Source organism: Acartia tonsa, chromosome 8 (assembly GCF_053477335.1).
Source record: "Acartia tonsa isolate MP-2025a chromosome 8, ASM5347733v1, whole genome shotgun sequence".
Classification (NCBI taxonomy): Eukaryota; Metazoa; Arthropoda; class Copepoda; order Calanoida; family Acartiidae; genus Acartia; species Acartia tonsa.
This window is the reverse complement of record NC_137267.1, coordinates 50,827,299-50,846,531: the sequence shown is the minus strand read 5'-3', so window position 1 is coordinate 50,846,531 and position 19,233 is coordinate 50,827,299. Positions and strand designations below refer to the sequence as shown.

General features: G+C 30.0%; 1 protein-coding gene across 1 annotated transcript in view; it reads right to left on the bottom strand.

The window, feature by feature from the left end:
- Window positions 1-19,233, bottom strand: part of LOC145327235 (uncharacterized) — a 101,625-nt gene that overhangs the window by 57,136 nt on the left and 25,256 nt on the right. Inside the window, exons 4-9 of the mRNA XM_080170818.1 lie at window positions 18,291-18,388; window positions 15,864-15,904; window positions 11,543-11,634; window positions 7,481-7,564; window positions 6,438-6,498; window positions 2,111-2,168 (exon numbers count right to left, since the gene is read on the bottom strand). Coding sequence (XP_080026944.1) covers window positions 2,111-2,168; window positions 6,438-6,498; window positions 7,481-7,564; window positions 11,543-11,634; window positions 15,864-15,904; window positions 18,291-18,388 — 434 coding nt within the window. The remainder of the gene's footprint in view (window positions 1-2,110; window positions 2,169-6,437; window positions 6,499-7,480; window positions 7,565-11,542; window positions 11,635-15,863; window positions 15,905-18,290; window positions 18,389-19,233) is intronic.

Genomic DNA, 19,233 nt, shown 5'->3' with positions numbered 1-19,233 from the left:
TTTTTTTCATAATTTCAATGAAAATTCTAACGAAGATATTAATATTTTGCTATTCTTTAAGTATTAAAAAGTTTTATTGTTGATTAAGATATTACAGTTCTTATTCATTAGGTTTGAAAAACTTTCTGCCCAAGGATTTTGAAAAATTTTTTTCTTACTACTCTTTTTGATGCTTAACAAATTTAGTTTTAAGTACCTATAAATCTTAATTTTCTTGTCTAAGATTTATTTCGTTTTATTTTTACATTATTTGTTTACATTTACATTTCAACCTGAATTCGTAGGTACTTATTGATTTATTAATAATGATTTATTGCCTATTGATTATGAAATGATTATTAATTAGTATAGTTGTTATATTTACAACATCATGATTAATAGGATTATCTATTTTAGGATTGTGTATGTGATCTTGTGATTGTCATGTGCATGGAATGTTGTATGGTACAAACCAATCCCCATCCTTCTATCCTAAAATGTGAGGTATTGAGTCCTAGTGAGGAGTATAATATTGTGTATGCATTTCACGGGGTTTCATTTAGTTAGGAGCAAAATTGTCACGTTTTCGGGATGTGGCCATTCTCATGTGATTATGGTGAGTTGAGTTTAGTGAGAAATGTTGCTAGTGCTCAGCGCGAAAAAAAACCTTGAATCTCGTTAAGGAAGTTAATTTGACTTTCAAACGGGGGGTGTGTCTTAACCTCTTTTCGAGGAAGCTTTGTGTTTATCAAGTTCGAAATTAAATTCCTTATCATTAAACCAAAATCAAAGCGCAAATGTCGTCTTTTAAGGCTTTCCTTTCATAATGTGGCGCGGCATAGAGTGTTTGTTTATTTTGAAGCGCACGTTCTTTACTTTTGAATGAGATATGAGAGTGTGAAGATTGCGGAGAACAAAATTGGGCCTATCATTGGTCTCATTGAGTGTGAACTACCCTAGTATATCAGGGATTTGAAACCATAAGAGCTTCAGGTAGAATTTGTTAATTTGATTAAGAAGTATGGTGTATAGGACGAATATATGTAGTTTTAAAAAAAAGGCTTTAGCCAGCTAAGCATGAAACTTAATTATGATTAATATATGTTTTAGTAATTTTTATGTGCCTTATTGTTGCATTTAACAATGATTTATTAAACCAAATAATTTTCCTTTAAAAGCCAAAGTTTCCAAAGATTCTTTAACCATAAGAAAAGAAAAAGATTTTTTAGTGCTCAAAGTTTTAAGATAACGAATAATATTTTATTCTGTTTATTAATTGATCTTGTAATTTCAGGTCTTTTGAAATAATTTCATCAATAAATCTATATTCAAACCTGCTGTTGAATCTTGATGGTTCCTGGTATTGGGGGTTTTGTCTGTTCACCAACTGATCTCGTGAACTTCCCGCTAATTCGGAAGTCCAAGCTCAACCAAAGTGTCATGGTTGAGACAGTCTTATTCGCAAAGTGTTTAATATTCGCAAAAACAGACTATAGCAAAAAAATATTGGCATGATACCAAGTTTGAAGTATTATTTTCGGTGCTGTAATAATAATTTTAGTTCGTTTTCTGAAAATTTAACGGATGTAATAACACACCTATAATAAATGTTTAATGTAAAAATATTATTTTTAAGATAAAAGCAAATACCAATATTAAATGTCATGTAATTGTTTTAATAATTTATCATTTTATAATATTTTGTATGTTGAAAAACGTAATTTTTTTTCTCGTATTCATTTGAATCCGGTGGATAGGAACCGGTTCTCATGAATACGAAAACACTATGTCTAGCATCGTATTATATCCAGTTTTCTACGAATATAGAAATGTACAATCATAAGATTAAAACTAGTTATAATTGTACATTCTATATCCGCGGAAAGCCGTTTATAATACGATACGAGAAATAACTATTATTTCATTTATCCTCCTTTGATAAATGTTATTTTTTTTGACCAAGGCATTCCTCATACTCTTAATATTAATGTCGCGCAACGTCTTTAGATACGACGTGGTTTGGGCTGAGATTAATACCCATCTCCTATCCAACGACGATGCGCTAGGTGTTACCTTACAGTCGCGGGTTAAACTGCTACTGTTATATCAGGCTCATGACTTTAAAATTTACCTCCAGGAGAAGAGACAAGTATGAAACTTGATTCATCTTTTAATTCTTCTTTCATTTCCTAAAAAAAAAAGTTCAAAATTTTCATTTTTAAACCGAGGCACATAATTTGTTTCTTATATTTATATCGAATTTAAAAAAGAACAGCTTTTATGGTAGAAATATAATAGATTCATTGGTTTATAATACAGATCTATAGTATAGATGTATATACAGACAACTACCTCCCTTCCTTTTTCAATGATCTTTTTTGTCTGCTGCTAAATTATTTTCTGCTACTTGGCTATGTTGATATAAGCGACACGATTGGTTGATTTTCAATGATCCAATAGCAAGGTTGCACAAGGTTGATATGATGGGGAAATATAGTTCTTTAACCCTTTCTCCCTCTAGTGTTTTACTCCAATGTTCTTAATAATAGTAAGGCTGTATTAAAATGTAGTACGCAGTAATAAAGTGGAAAATCATAAATATATATCCTATCAAGTTTGAAATAGTTTAATAGAAACTATTTTTCCAGTATAGCTTCAAAACCGGTTAATATCCGCTGGATTAGAACCGGCTTAGCATTAATGAAAAATCATGCATAGCATCATTAAACAGAAAATTTTACACGCATAGTAAAATAAATTAATCTTATTATTTTACATTTTGACATCCGCGGAAAGCTGTCTCTAATACGACGATGTGATAAACTAATATGTGTTTTTGACAGACATAGAATAATAAAGGTCAATAGGTTATTATCAGGGTGGAAAAGGATAATACTGAGTTAATCATAATCTACTTCCCTTTCATCCCTTAAAATTGCGTGTAAGTAATAGAAGAACAATCAATTTGTCGCGCCCATTGTTTTATTCGAGGCTTTTCTAAAATTAGGGTAGGTTCCTCCAACGCAAAGTATAGCTCATTACGTTAAGATTTAAGAAGCGTAGCAACTCTATATTCATCTCTATAAAGTCTACTAGCGGCTACGCCCCTATAGGCCTCTAGAGGCACTTGAGGAAGGGGGAGTCGAATTTTATAACCCATTTTTTTTATTAAAGATTATTAAAGTAAAATAAAAAGTTTTGGTTGGTGGATTTTTTTTTTGGTGGGGATGCCAAACCCCTCATTTTTAATTTTAGTTAAAAAATTATGTATTTATTTTTTTTGAGGGGGGGGATTTTTCATTTTTGGGGGGGTTGGGGGTGTCCCACCACCCAAGAAAATAGTTATATACCTTTTCGGGACCTATGAGAAGCTACCCTGTTAAGGAGAACCCGATCGTTTCAGCGGTTAGCAAGATCCTTCGGTACAAACAAACACACAAACATCCTGTTACTTTAGTATAAGGATAAAAAATATGCCTATTTTTAACATTTTTACGATCACGTTTTTTTTTATGATATAATTATCATGTTATTTGATTCTTGGAATGATTATTAACCCTCCTCATTTGTAGTAATATTTTGTTTTCAATGTACTCGAAATTTTATACATTTATTAAGTTAGAAAGTTTTTATATTTTTTTTGTTGCAATTTTTTTTCGGCATCTCCTACACTAGCTGCTAGTCATAGATTTTCTTTGTAAAAATAGCATAAATCCACCAAAATGAATATGCCATTATTTTCTTTAAGCACATTAAAACAGTTATTGTTTTCTGTCTTAAGAAAATATTATAGTTTTTCCAAGTTATCTAGCTATTTAAAACAATATATTAAGCATTAAACAATTTTATAAGATTTTATTTAATTTATGAAAAGATTTTAAAAAGTGAAATATAGAGTCGCTTTGCTATTTTGTGTTAAATTTGTTTGCAAAAAAATAGAATCTAATCATTTAATCCCTAGGCCATTCTTACTTCTGTTTTGTACTTGTAGCAAAACATAAAGTACAGTGAAAGTACACATAAAGTACATAAAAAGCTAACAACAATTTTTAAAAAAAATTATGTGAGAAACATAGATAATAAAAATGTTTTCAGAGCTGGATCTTTAAATCATTTTAGTGGTGAGCCAGATCGGGGTGAGCCAAATTTCAGCCAATCACAGCGCGGCATTTCATAAAATGCTGTGCTCTCATTGGTGGAAAGTTAGCTCACCCCGATCTAGCTCACCACTAAAATGATTTAAAGATCCAGCTCAGATAAATTTTTCTAGTATGGCTTCGAAACCGATTAATATCCGCTGGATTATAACAAGTTCTCAGCCATGATGAAAAATCATGTATAGCATTATATTAAAGACAATTTTCCACGAATATTAAAATAAAAATCATAAGATTAATGCCAGTTTTAAAAGCTTGGGACCTTGGCCCTTTGGCTCTAACAAAACTGGTTTTAATAAAATATTTTTTTCATTTTAATATCCGCGGAAATATGTCTATAATACGATGCGTTGAATTTCTATGTCAAAATATGCTTCTAAACAGACGCACTCACATTTTCTAACTATAGAGTAACTGCGCTAAAAAGTATAAATAGATATATAGGTGTACTTTGGTAGAAACTCAATCTAAAAGTCTATTACTTTTTATTTAGAAAAGTGTCTTCTTTTTCTAGGATAAGGGTAAAAAGTGATTTTAGTTTTTTTTTGTTTTATTCGACTATTGACCATATAAAAGTTTTTCTCGTATTCATTCGAATCCGGTGGATAGGAACCGGTTCTCATCCATACGAAAAAACTATGTCTAGCATCGTATTATATCCAGTTTTCTACGAATATAGAAATGTACAATCATAAGATTAAAACCAGTTTTTTTAGCCGGTGCCTTCAGCACCACGGGGCTAAAAAAACTAGTTTTAATCTTATAATTGTACATTCTATACCCGCGGAAAGCCGTTTATAATACGATACGAGAAATAACTATTAAAGAATTATAGTTTTTCTTTTTATTGTTAGAATATTCTTGCTGTAATACTTAGATGCTTTTTAGAAAATGACGTCATACTATACAAATGACCAATGATAGGCCAATACACAGACTAAATTTCCAATAGCAGGCCAGTATACATTTTAATTGACCAATGCTATGCCAGTATGACGTCATTTTTTGAGTGACTATAAAAAACTTATATCAATTATAAACAAATTAATGATTCCTTTTTTCTTCCTACTTTATCTAAAAATAAATGTGTATCTATTTTGCAAAAAAAATAAAAGGCTACACGTCATTGTAACAAATTACTTCAATTTTGTAACCGCTTAATTTATTGCCATTATACAGTGTGTTTTTTTTATGAGAACTTTTTTGAACGCAATTTTACCCCACTTATAGTTATCAGAATTTAATGATTAATGGCTTATTTTCTTCGTTTGTTAATGCAATTAATAGAACAACAAAAAAATATTTCACTTTTTATTTAAAAAGTACAGTAAAATCAAAAATTCAAAGCAAGAATGGCTGTTAAACACTTTAAAGTTGAGATATAGAGCTAAAAATGTATACAGATACTATTAGGGACATGTACTAGAACATATCAAAGTTTGAAGGTCATATCTCAACCAGGAAGGGAGTACTGGCCCCCCAAAGTCGACTACAGAAAATCCAATTATTTTCTTGCAAAGGGTACAAGATTTAGGCATAAGAAAAATGGAACACAGTAATAGTGTCTGACTGATTATGACGTAACAAAAAAAAATAGCCAATGAGAGGCCACTATGAATTTTACCATTGGTCAATAACGGCCTCTCATTAGCTAATTTTTTTTTGTTACGTCATAATCAGTCAGACACTATTACTGTGTTCAGAAAAATGCGCCAAAACCATTATTAGATGTTGACACCTAAGTTTTGAATTTTTGATTTTACTGTACTTTTTAAATAAAAACTGAAATATTTTTTTGGTGTTCTATTAATTGCATTAAAAAACGAAGAAAATAAGCCATTAATCATTAAATTCTGATAACTTTAAGTGGGGTAAAATTGCTTTCAAAAAAGTTCTCATAAAAAAAACACACTGTATAACAACACAAAAATCCATGTAAATCTGTTGGTTGTATAATAAATATAATGATTTAAATTTAAATTTTACTAGATTGGCGTACTTAAGATTTTATTGGCAATTTTTGCAAACAATTATTCATCTAATGTAGGCACATATATGTGAACTACTTTATCATAATTCCCAGGGCTCGGCAGCCGCGCCTTCGCCGCGTATAAGCCTTAAATATAGTGTAGCTTTTCTTATCTCGAACAGATGTATTGTCTGTCTAGAAACAGCTGAATTTTAAAGTTATAATATGACGATTTCACTGCTTACACTCGGCTGACGCGAGGCTGCCGAGCCCTAAAAGATGTTATTGAACATTGATGCGCTACTTTTATACCTAATTGTCCTAGTAATTACCTCAGTAACTATGAAGCCTTGGGGTAGTTCTTGATATTCGAATACATTATTCCACACAGTACTGAACAAATTAAATATTAGTTTTCTCATAAAATAAGGGGGGGGGGGGGGAGTTCTGACACATTTGCGTAAACCTGGTGTATAGGCTTTATCTTTGGACTGAGAGGATAGGTTATAAAAGATAAAATCATTCTTATATGATGAATTTCCCCCAGATTTAAGATTTTTTGATAGGCCTCCAGGTTCCGGAGCTCCAGGCCTCCAGGTGGTCTCTGTACAGGTAGAAACGAAAAATAAGACTTCTTTTTAAAGAGTTAGAGGTTAACTTATAAAACAAAATATGTTTCTTTTTGATTGTTATTCCCATATGTGAAGAAAAAACATACATATTTTGTCTCATAAACTGACATCTAACTCTTAACAAAAATTTTTTTTTTCATTTTTACCTGTAGAGAACCACCTGGAGGCCTGGAGCTCCGGAACCTGGAGGCCTATCCAAAAAATCTTAAATCTGGGGGAAATTCATCATATAAGAATGATTTTATCCCTAATAACCTATCCTCTCAGTCCAAAGATAAAACCTATTTACCAGGTTTACGCAAATGTGTCAGAACTCCCCCCCCCCCTTTAATTATCCATCCAGTGAGGGAGAAGACAATGAATTATAAACTATACTAACCCCAAAAGTATACAATCTGGTTCTGACATTCGTTGACTTAAAACTTTGGGAGTTAATATTGAATCTTGATTTGGTTTTACCAATTAACAGCAACGTGTCCAAACTTTTGCACCAATAATTTAAATAGTTTAAAATATTTTGGTATCATTCTTATAAATCTTGTACAGCATCGTATTACAGACAATTTTCCACGAACATTAAAATAAAAAATTATAAAATTAATACCCATTTTTAATCTTGTTATTTTTCATTTTAATATCCGCGGAAAGCTGTCTATAATAATATGCAATACATCAATTATGATATTCAATCTTGTAATATGAATGAGTGAGAGAAACTAATTCTTAAAGAAAATACAACAAACCTGATCATAAAATAGTTTGGCAGGGTGAAGAGAATGGAGAATAGAATTCCAGGTATCGCCAGCAAGAATGAGGACCGTAGCCACCTAAAAAATATAATCAGATAAAAATATATAAGTTTATAACTATACTTACATCCTATTATATAAAGTAGTAAGCTTTTTTGTCTGTAGCTTAAGATTTCGATAACTACTGTACCTATTGAGTTCCCTGTTTTATGGAAGCTTCTTATAGGTTACTGGATAGTTTTAGGCTATTTAATTTTTATATCTAAGTTAGGTTTTAGGCTATTTTACTAATTTCCTTACTCATTTAAATACAGAGCTCCTAGATGCTTGGAGCGCAGCTGCTAGTATAATATAAAGAGCAAAAGATCTCAGAAAATACTTGGACGAAATAAATGTATTTTTAGGGAAACTTTATAAATGTCTTGGGGTGGTTTTAGGTTATTTTCCTGACCTTCCCTGTCTGAGGCAAAGCAACTAGTCTGCAATGAAGATCTAGATCTCTAATCAGTAAATTGACCAAAAAGAAAAACAGTGGAAGAACAAACCGGTCATAATGTTGGAAAATGTACATACATATTTGTTTAAGAAAAGGGCAGTTATTTTTTCTTTTAATTCGTAAAATGTGTCAGCTAAAATGAATAGTCAATTTTATTAGGATAAACCTTTGCTTAGGTAATTTATACAGTGTAAAATTTCATAGTGTGAATATAAAGAAAACTGTTCGGAATCTCTTTTTATGTTGGATGGAATATAGTGTCTGATATGCCATCTATGATTCTACGTCTATTATATCTCCTTATATCTTCCAAATAGTTGTGCTTAGTTCAACCCGTGGTTTTCCAAACTTTGATTAAATTTTAAATACTGATAATTAGAATTAAATCTTAAATTATTTACACAATAACATATTCTAAAAACTAAATTATTGTTGCTTTAGATAAATAAAATTATTAAATAAACACTTTATATAATTTAACAACAGCATGACCTTTTGTTTAAAGTATAATTATGAAACAATCATTTTTGTAAACAATTTTTATTCTCAAATTTTGACACTTACATGTGATAACATTATCAAAACACCAGCAAGGAATAATATATTATAAGTAGCGGAGCAAAGCGAACTATTTATATTTTTAAGTGTTTGTAAAAGCAAAGTTTTTCTATAATTAGGGTCGCTTCGTCCTTACGTACGTAATGGTTAGATCTTTTCGTTGATTTAGACATGTTAGAATTTTCCTATCGATTTCAAACTTTGCACGATGATTCCTACAACATTAAAGTATGATTTAGGAAGCGAAACAACTCTACTGTCGTTACCAGAAAGTCTGTACGTCTATTTGAAACATGCTATTTTTTAACTTTTTTTACAACAATTTTTAATTTTAGAACTTTGCTTTTATGGATGTTGCCACACTTGTTTTATATTCATTATTTTTATTATTGAATACAATCTATCCCTTAAAATAACACTAACCAAAAGAAGATTTGGTTCTCCTATCTTTGGGAGATTTATATTGGTCCACTGGCCTTATTGATTTTATGAAGGGGGAGGGATGGGTTAACCCACAAGAAAAAAACAATTGCTCCAAAATTATGTTTCTAAAACTAAAATCTACCAAATGTGTTTGAAAGCAAAACAATAAAAAGAACAAACCGAATAATTTACAGAAATGCTTTGTAATTCAAGTCAGAACTTGAATCAATATTTACATTTTAAATTGTGAAAAAAATAGTACACTTTAAATATATAAACAGTGTTTTTAATTTTTATCAGTTTATTTTTAAGATTTGTTTATGCGAAATTACAAAAAAAAAATTTTGTTGAAAGAATCCAAAAATTCTCCTTTTGTCCAAATAAACCCTCCATTCTAGCCCTTGGTTTATGAGCTCTATCCTATAGGGGTTCTCTAAAACGTTACTTGACCTAACCTAATCTAAAAGGTACATGACAAATACGTTTTGTTGCTCTGTTCCTGAAATAGAATGGATATAGAATATACGTGGATATTATGACAGGAGAAAATTTGACGTAAATTTATGTTGCTAACATGGACCTCATTTATTGGTAAGTTAGTTCATTCAGTTGGAGGTGAGCATATGGGGTAAAGGGATGTAAGGGGCGTATCGTTATTTTAGCCAGCTTCGAGTATTAATTCATTACATGAAAATCTTGTTCAACATTCAAGTAAGGATATATCGATTGTAATTGTTCTTTTATGACAGTCGTCAAATACTTTTATTAAATCTAAAATACAGAAATGACAAATCATTTCTAAGAAAAATGAATTTTGCAGATTTTAAAAAAATATTTCATTGCTTTGTAAGAACGTATAAAAAATTCAGACGTTTAATGAACTTTATCTTAATCTGTCTATCAAAATATTTAAATAAAAAGTTATTATGATAACGCCGCATCAAATCAACACGTCTAAATTTGTTTTTAAGGTAAACTGAAGTAAATAGTATCTAGGCTAAATAATGTAAAATCCCACTGATTGATAATAGGACTACAAGCCACCCCACACCCTACCTCATTTTCTTTTATAAATTTTTTAAATTTTTCAGTCAGCTTTAACCCTTATGAAGCTCATTTTTCACTGGGCTTTCTTGAATCTTAATTGAATTAATATCACAAAATACTATACTATGTTGTTGTTTTTCTTTAAAATTAATAAAGTAGGGTTTGGGCGAAATGTTAAAATGCACTAATATTGTAAAATGTTACACTAATAAAATAAAACTTTATACAGTTACTATTAATAGATTTTTAAGAAGGTATTTTTTATCATTGACAAAGCATGTAAATATGCAGATGTTTTATCTGTCTTTGTGTGCCCCTATCCTTTAAATGGACATACGGACATTGCATAGTAGTGAAATTAGCTTTAAAGTAGATGTGATACTAAAAGAATTATATTTTCCTCTTCATTATTATTTTTTCCTATATATTTTTCTATCATTTTCCTCGAATATGAAGCCAGATTTCGATTTCAATCCTCTTAAAATAATATTACTTACTATAGGTACTTAAGAATATAAGCTTTGATTAAATTAGAAAATAAGATGACTTTAGTTAAAAAGAAGGTTTAACACCATAAAAGACATTTTCCCCATTTATTTTCTATTATTTTCCCCTGAATAAAAAGCCAGATTTCCATTTTTATCCACTTAAAATGATATTATAGGTACTTAAGAATATAATATATGTTAAAATTAGAAAATAAAAAACTTCTAAAAACACGTGAAAAAAGACCTTATTATTTATGTGTCTCCTATATAAAAAATATAGATTATATTATCCTATTATATAAAGTAGTAAGGCTTTTTTTATCAGTGACTTAAAATTTCAACAACTATTCAACCGATTGAGTTCTCATTTTTAGTGGATCATCACATAGGTCTTTGGATTTATATTACGATTATCAATCAAACAAAAAAATTCCATAAACTATTTAGCAGACGAAAATTTGTTTTTATTTACTCACATAAGAATATAATTGAATGTCAAAATATTTTACAAAATTAAAGCTTTATCTTAGAAATTTAACTGTTTATAGCTGATTATTTTAAGAATGAAAGAAAACACCGTACCATGCCTTTTTTTTACCAATAATGTGGTCGTATCATTCCTAAACTGTGTAATAACTCACCAAGATTGACAACATCCATAAAAGATATAAAATCATACTGAGGGATCAACAACTTTTGTAGAGTGTCAAAACTTCAGAAGTAGAACATTATTTTTTATGTGTAAACAAAATTGTACTGTAAAAGGACAAACTTTTGTTTTTAGAATTTGATTATAGAGATGCCTCGCTTCTAGTATTGTACCTTTTTGTCCTTGGAAAAATTATTTCAAGAATCAAGTGAATATGATAATTATTCTATACAATCAATTATTGTCAAAAAAGGAGAAATCGCCATGTTTTAAATGGAATTTCTAGTAAGGATTAGAGGTATTCGATAGGACAATTCTAACCTGTTTGAATTAACGTTAGGGACGGATGGACCGACCCTAATTATAGAAAAGCTTCGCTTTTAAAACTAACTCACCGATTTCTAAGTTGATATAGAGGTTTCACAATTGAGAAATATCTTTCTATCGTCAGAGAAAGAGTTAGGTATACACTGGCCGTCATTGTAGTCTAAACAAAAATAATATATGGTTTTAAATTGATGGGGTGATTTTATTCAGTACAGTTATTTACCTCATTGCATTTTAGATAGCTTTCCGCGGATATTGAAATGAAAAATTATAAGATTAAAACTATTTTTTATCACTTGAAAGGCCGAAGGAACGGTCTAACAAAACTGGTATTTATTTTGTGATTTTCAATAACATTTGTGATATGTCAACGTCTGTAATATGATCAATTTAGTAATTTTATTTGTTGTTGTATAGCAATAATAATAAACTTTTAAAATATGACATTTAAAACGCATAAAACTAGAAGATTTTTATGTTATTACACTCTTATTGTAAAAGAAGGTGTATCAACTATTTTTTTTATAGCTAGCCGGTTCTTTTAGTAAGTAGTAGATGTAAAATTTTTCATAGAATTCAGATATGCAATCGGTTTTTTTGTAGACCTCTTATTTTTTAAGTAATTTAAGTTTAAAAAAAAAAAAATTAAGTCGATTTTAAGGTACTAAAATGCAACAAAAAAAGAAAGAAAATGGTCATTATGAACAAAAATAGTAAGATCTTTAATTTGACACCTTACTTTTTCAATTCTGTCAGGTAATTATTGAAAAAATCGATTTTTTTAAACCCACGAGAATAAAAACTTTGAACTTAATTTTATTATTTCACAAATAAAAAAATATGGGTTCATATATACCATTAGAATCAGAAAAATATTACGAATCCATTGTAAGCAAAATTGAAAAAAAAAGTTTACAATATAGTATATAAACTACAATAAAAGGAATTATATGAAAATATCATATTATGTTGTACAGGCAACGTCTTAATTCTTCAATTGAGTATAAAAATGGGAAGGGGGTAAAGAGGGGGTAAAGAGGGGGTAAAAAAGGGAATACAATAGTGTTGTCTGAACAAAAAAAATAATTGGCCATTTCTGTAATTTTTTAATTTTTTAATTTTTTTCAATTTTGCTTACAATGGATTCGTAATATTTTTCTGATTCTAATGGTATATATGAACCCATGTTTTTTATGTCTGTTTGAGAAAATATTTAGGTCTAAAGTTTTTATTATACCGAGGTTAAAAAAATAGATTTTTTCAATAATTACTCAACAGAATTTTAAAAGTAAGGTGTCAAATTAAAGATCTTACTATTTTTGTTCTTACTGACCATTTTCTTCTTTTATTTTGTTGCGTTTTAGTACCTTAAAACCGACTTAATTATTTTTTTTAAAAACTTAAATTACTTAAAAAATAAGAGGTCTACAAAAAAACCGATTGCATATTTGAATTCTATGAAAAATTTTACATCTACTACTTACTAAAAGAACCGGCTAGCTATAAAAAAAAAAGTTGATACAACTTCTTTAAAAATATTCTATATTTTCGAATTTGACATCTTTGTGGATTAAATAAGATTTTTGTTATGAATATTGTAAAATATTTCGTTTTTACCCGCGCAAATTTTGTTCCATAAAACTGAAATGACCCTATTTACGACAAACCCCAAACTGTCCCAGTTTTGAGCAAGACGATTCCTGTGACGTTCTATAAAAAGGGAAGGGGGAAGAAAATCTCTTCCCTTTTCTCCCATCTCTTTTGAAGAGATTTTCTTCCCCCCTTCCCTTTTTCTTTCCCGAAACGTATATGACGTAACTGGAATCGTCTTGCTCAAAACTGGGACAGTTTGGGGTCTATAGGTCCTTGGAAGGTTTATAACAATTTTGGAGGAGGATACAACCAAGAAAAATCGCCATTAGAAAAAAAACGATCCCTCGAAAATTTTTAATTGAAAAAGGGGGGTCGACTCCCCCTCCCCCCTTTAAATGCCTCTAGGGGTGTAGTCGCTAATAAAACTAAAAGTATTGTACTGATTTTAAATCTTTATAATGTCGCTATTGAGGAGTCGGGTATAGTGATATAATTGCCACAAAAAGTAAATTTTAATAAAGCTCCGCTGTAAATCATATTGTCGTTTTGGGGATCTTGTGGGTGTGTATATTCAAATCACGAATTATATTGAAGGAAGAAATATATTATGGAGGAAAAAGTTGCCTATGCAAAGTTAATCAATAACATTACCCAATTGAGTTTTATTTTATAAAAGCTTCACATAGGTCCAGGTACAGGTTAGGATTATTTTACATTCAAATTTAAGTTTTGGCTTGGTATAAGGCTATTTTTATGCCCAATTCAATTGAACTTGTATTGAAAAACCTTGACAAAAAAAAAAGAGAAATAAGAAATATTTTGCTCACATTTCTTTTTTCCTCTTTGAAAATCATCTTTGTGAATTTATAAATGTGGCAATTCTAATTTGGTTGATGTTTAGAAATTCGTAGATTTTTTTCTTTTTGTTGTTATCGTGCTTCAAGTATCTAAAGGGATGAGACAATGAATTGATGTACATCACCAATAATGATGCACAAAATCACCCTCTCCGTAGATTACATTGTTTTGACACTCAATTCAATGCACCAACCAATATAAATTCAAGACCCCAAAGTTGTTAACGTTATTATAAAACTTTGGGGACTAGTGTAATAAACAGCCCAATGTCCCCTCCCTCCCTGGTTCACACATTAAGATAAAAGACAATGGAAAATTATATTATAAGAAAATTTTCATAAAATAAATTTATTATGATGAAAAAAAGAATAGTAAAGTAATATATAGTGCAAAAAACACATTTAAATAAATTAATTTGATTTATAAAATTTCTATTTTTATTATCAACAAATTTAAAGTTTTAAGAACTTATTTTCTCGTATTCATTCGAATCCGGTGGATAGGAACCGGTTCTCATCCACACGAAAAAACTATGTCTAGCATCGTATTATTTCCAGCTTTCTACGAATACAAAAATGTACAATCTTAAGATTAAAACCAGTTTTTTAAGCCCGTGCCTTCGGCACCTTGGGGATAAAAAACTGGTTTTAATCTTATTATTGTACATTCTATATCCGCGGAAAGCCGTTTATAATACGATGCGAGAAATAACTATTCCAGCATGGCTTCGAAACCGATTGATATCCTCTGTGTTGTTACCGGTTCTCATCCATACTGAAAAATTATGGCCAGCATCGGATTACAAACAATTTTCCAAGATTATTAAAATAAAAATGATAAATTGTTTTCTTAGCGCGGGCCTTCGGCCCCTCTGACCTAACAAAACTGGTTTTAGTCAATTTTTTTTTATTTTCATAGCCGCAGAAAGCTATCTATAATACAATTCATAACTATTAACATGTAAAAAGAACGCAGAAAAATGCCTAAAAAGTGATCTGAAAGTAACAACTTTTTATGACACATGTCAGAAGCAACACATACGTACTTAACACAAAATTCCTATTTCAAACTTTGATTTCAAATATTGAAAGGAAATATATCCGGGCTCTGCGTCCGCAGCTGTGCTTGTTGCAGTATTATCCAGCTGCCGCCGAATTGTTAGACAATACGTTGACACTCTTTAATGCTAGGCAGACACAAAAATTTACATTTTAGCTATTTTTTATGAGATACAAAAAGTGTCATGTTTGACATCATAAAAAAACGTCTAAATCAATCTCTTTTTTTGGGGTTTCCTTTCCCACCTCTCCTCTCCTCTCATCCTTCCTTTTTTAGACGTATTTTTATGACGTCACACATGATAAAAATGTGTAACTGTCGAGCCTTGAGAAATATAGTGTGAGCAAAGAAATGACGAAAACATTTCAATTCCACTTTTTTTTCTCTTCTTGCGTTTCAGCAATTTTTTCTCTCAAGTGACTTAATAATCTTATAATTCAAATTCAACATTCATTGCAATAAGAAAAGTGAAACTCGTTGCATTTTTTCAAAATTGTCGCTGGTTTCAGTAGCGAAGCCAATGTATGTCTATTCTACTTTTAAATGTAAAATTTAAGATAGACGGCTGATTTTTTGGATGAAGATTCTTTGGATCAATGAGTATCTACTGTTTAAGTTTCTTGGTCCGTCGGTATGTTTAAATCAGTTGAACGTCAATTGCATCATGTTTTTATAACACACCCCCTCCACCCTTAAAGGTTTCTAATATGGATATCATTTTTAAATGTCTATAATACGATGCGATAAAAATAGATTAAAACTAGAAATACTCACAAATAATGTCCACTTTCCTAATAAACAGCAAAAAATAAAATGACAGACGGACAGATTAATACACAATAAGTTATTCTAGAGTAGATTTTCTGCTAAAATTGTCACCTGCGCAATGGGTAGAGTGTAAGGAACAACCAGATTGTACACTGAAATTAAATACAGTGGTGGATTCTTAAAAAAATTTGCCCCACTAATCACTTAGTGGGGCAAAAATGTTTTCGTGAAAAATCCTCCAAAATCACATAGAAAATCTACAAAAATTAAATAAAATCTTATGTTCATAAACCTTCTATGATTTTGTTTATTTTTTTGTTGTCGATTTTTAATGTGATTTTGGTGGATTTATCACGAAAACTAAGCGATTAGTGGGGCAAACTTTTTTTTAAGAATCCACCTCAGATTTAGAAATTTGGTGGATTATGTCAAATTATGATTGGTTTTTACAAAGTTACACTATTTAGATACAATACAACATGGTAAAAACGTAGGGCCAGATATTTATAGATGATTAAAAGTCACAAAAATATAAAATATTGCAGACAACCAACTCTTTGATCGATTGCATTATCTAGGTCTAGAAGTCATAACTGTGCATGAAAATGAGTTGCGCCTGTTTTGAGCTAAGGCATTCTTCGTATTATTTTGACTATTAATGTCAAGCATCTGCCATAGCAGCAGTAGGTAAAAGTTTTCTGTATTTAGTTATGTGTTCAGTTTGGGTTGCGATCTGAACCTTTCACCTCCCCAAAGAAGAGTAGATACATTATGCTACGGTCGCATTTAAATGTACAAAAGGTGTTGTTCTGTTTAATTTATCATCCATTGTACTACAGTGTGTTTTTTTATGAGAACTTTTTTGTAAGCAATTTTACCCCACTTATAGTTATCAGAATTTATTGATTAATGGCTTATTTTCTTCGTTTTTTAATGCAATTAACAGAACATTAAAAAGATATTTGAGTTTTTTAATTAAATAGTGCAGTAAAATCTAAAATTCAAAACTTAGGTAACTACATCTAAAAATGGTGTTAGCGCATTTTTCTTATGCGCTCAAATCTTCTACCATTTGCGAGAAAAAATTAGGTTTCCAGTAGTTGACTTTCGGGGGGCAGTACTCCCTCCCTGATTGAGATATGGCCTTCAAACCTAAATATATTCTAGTACATGTCCCCAATAGTATCTGTATCAATTTTTAGCTCTATATCTCAACGGTTTGCAGCCATTCTTGCAAAAGGTAGAAGATTTGAACATAAGAAAAATGCGCTAAAACCATTTTTAGATGTCGACACTTAAGTTTTGAATTTTACATTTTACTGTACTTTTTAAACAAAAACTGTAATATTTTTTTGTTGTTTTATTAATTACATTAAAAAACGAAGAAAATAAGCCATTAATCATTAAATTCTAATAACTATAAGTGGGGCAAAATTGCTTTCAAAAAAGTTCTCATAAAAAACACACTGTATTTCTAAAGATTCCTATAAAACCTTGTAGGTAGTAATATTACAGAAATAGGAAGCTTTTAATAATGCCTATAATATAAAGCCATACTGATATACCATTGCCCAATTAAAAAGTCATTTTTATTGTATGACGTCATTTATTTTTATATGCACTATTAACAGCTTCCAGAAATATGAATATTTAATATCTGATATGCGGCTAGTTGTTATGTTTTATTAAGATTGAAGGGTTTACCACGCCATACAACCATATCATTTATTATTTATGTTGCAGTTTTTTTCTAAGAATAAATATTTTATACCTATAGATAGTTACATAATATACAATATTATATCCTTATACAAAAGTAACACGATGTTTGTCTGTGTGTCTGTGTTTCTGTGTGTCTGTACCGAAATATCTCGCTAACCACTGAACCGATCGGGTTCTCCCTAACAGGGTAGATTCTCATAGGTCCTGGGAAGGTTTATAACTATTTTGGGGGAGGTACCACCACCCTACCAAGAGAAATCACAATGAAATCGAAAAAAATTGAAATAATCCTGCTGCATAGTAACCATAGACAAATTATTTCTCAAATTAGATATTTAAAATAAAAAAACAAAACATTTAAATGCCACTAGAGGCCTCTAGGGGCGTAGCCGCTAGTTTTATAGATAGTACTATCTTTTTTTCATCGATACAATCGGTTTTTTAGATCTAAAGAATTATATAAGGATCCTCTTTAAAATAATTATTAATTTCGAAAATATTCTGGAAATTTTTTAAAGAAATATGTAGTAAAATTTATGGGGCAAAAAGTAAAATTATTTTCCAATATTGAATTTAGCAACTTTTGTTAAAGTTTTAAGCTTAGAGAATGAAAATTAATTGATTTTCCTGGGATGTGTACACATATATTTTTGCAAAAATTTGAATTAAAATTATAGACAAAACAAGGGAGTTTAAGACCATATTTTTTGATAAATTAGGGGGAAAATGTATAATACTTGTAAAAATAACTAGGCGTTACAGACAGACAGACAGACACGAATAACTTGTTTCCTCGATTCCAAATCAATTGATTACCTGTCTCTTGATATGATATGGACAGCTGTTTCAAAGAAAACGACAAACTAGATGTGATCAGATACATTGTGTCCACACCAGCAAGGGTCATCAGTAACCTAAATCAAAATCAACCAATCAGAAGAGAGTAATCATAGTCACGTGATCCAGCAGCAGTAACCTTAATCAAAATCATCCAATCAGAAGAGATTATTTATAGTCACGTGATCAGATAGCACTGTCAGCAGTAACCTTAATCAAAATCAACCAATCAGAAGAAAGTATTTATAGTCACGTGATCTACTAATCCTTGGTAGATATAATCTTCATTTAAATTGACTAATCACAAGAAAGTATTCCTGGTCATTTGCGAACATGAAAACTAACAATTAATAACCTAAACAAAATCAACCAATCAAAAGAGAGTATTTATAGTCACATGATTTAAATTCATATTAGGTGAACCAATCAGAATAGATAATTTTCAATCGTGTACTTACTTGACAATTGACATTTATATCCTTGATTTTGTAGTACTTATAGTAAGTGAGGGTAAAATATTAAAAATACAAATTTTTCTAATAAAAGCTAATAATCTTATTAATCTTATGTAAAAGTAATGCAGAAATAATGTCAGAAAATATAATAATAAAGTAAAAAGACCAATATTGTACTTACTATATTTTGTACTATATTCTAAAAAAGCTTATTTCTTAATGATAATAAGATGACAGATATCAGTTGATCGCAAATGTACATTGTACACAAGTTTAAAAAGTACATGGAATATCTAATTTCTAAAACACTGTTTCTATAAGTTTAATTTACTATAAAATAATTACAAATCAGGATTATTTGTCAGTCTTTTGATTTCAAAAGCATAACAAAGTAGCGGGCTTCGTCGTATTTTCACAATAAATTTTTATAGGTTATTTTATGCTAGGTAAATGTTAATGATTGCCCC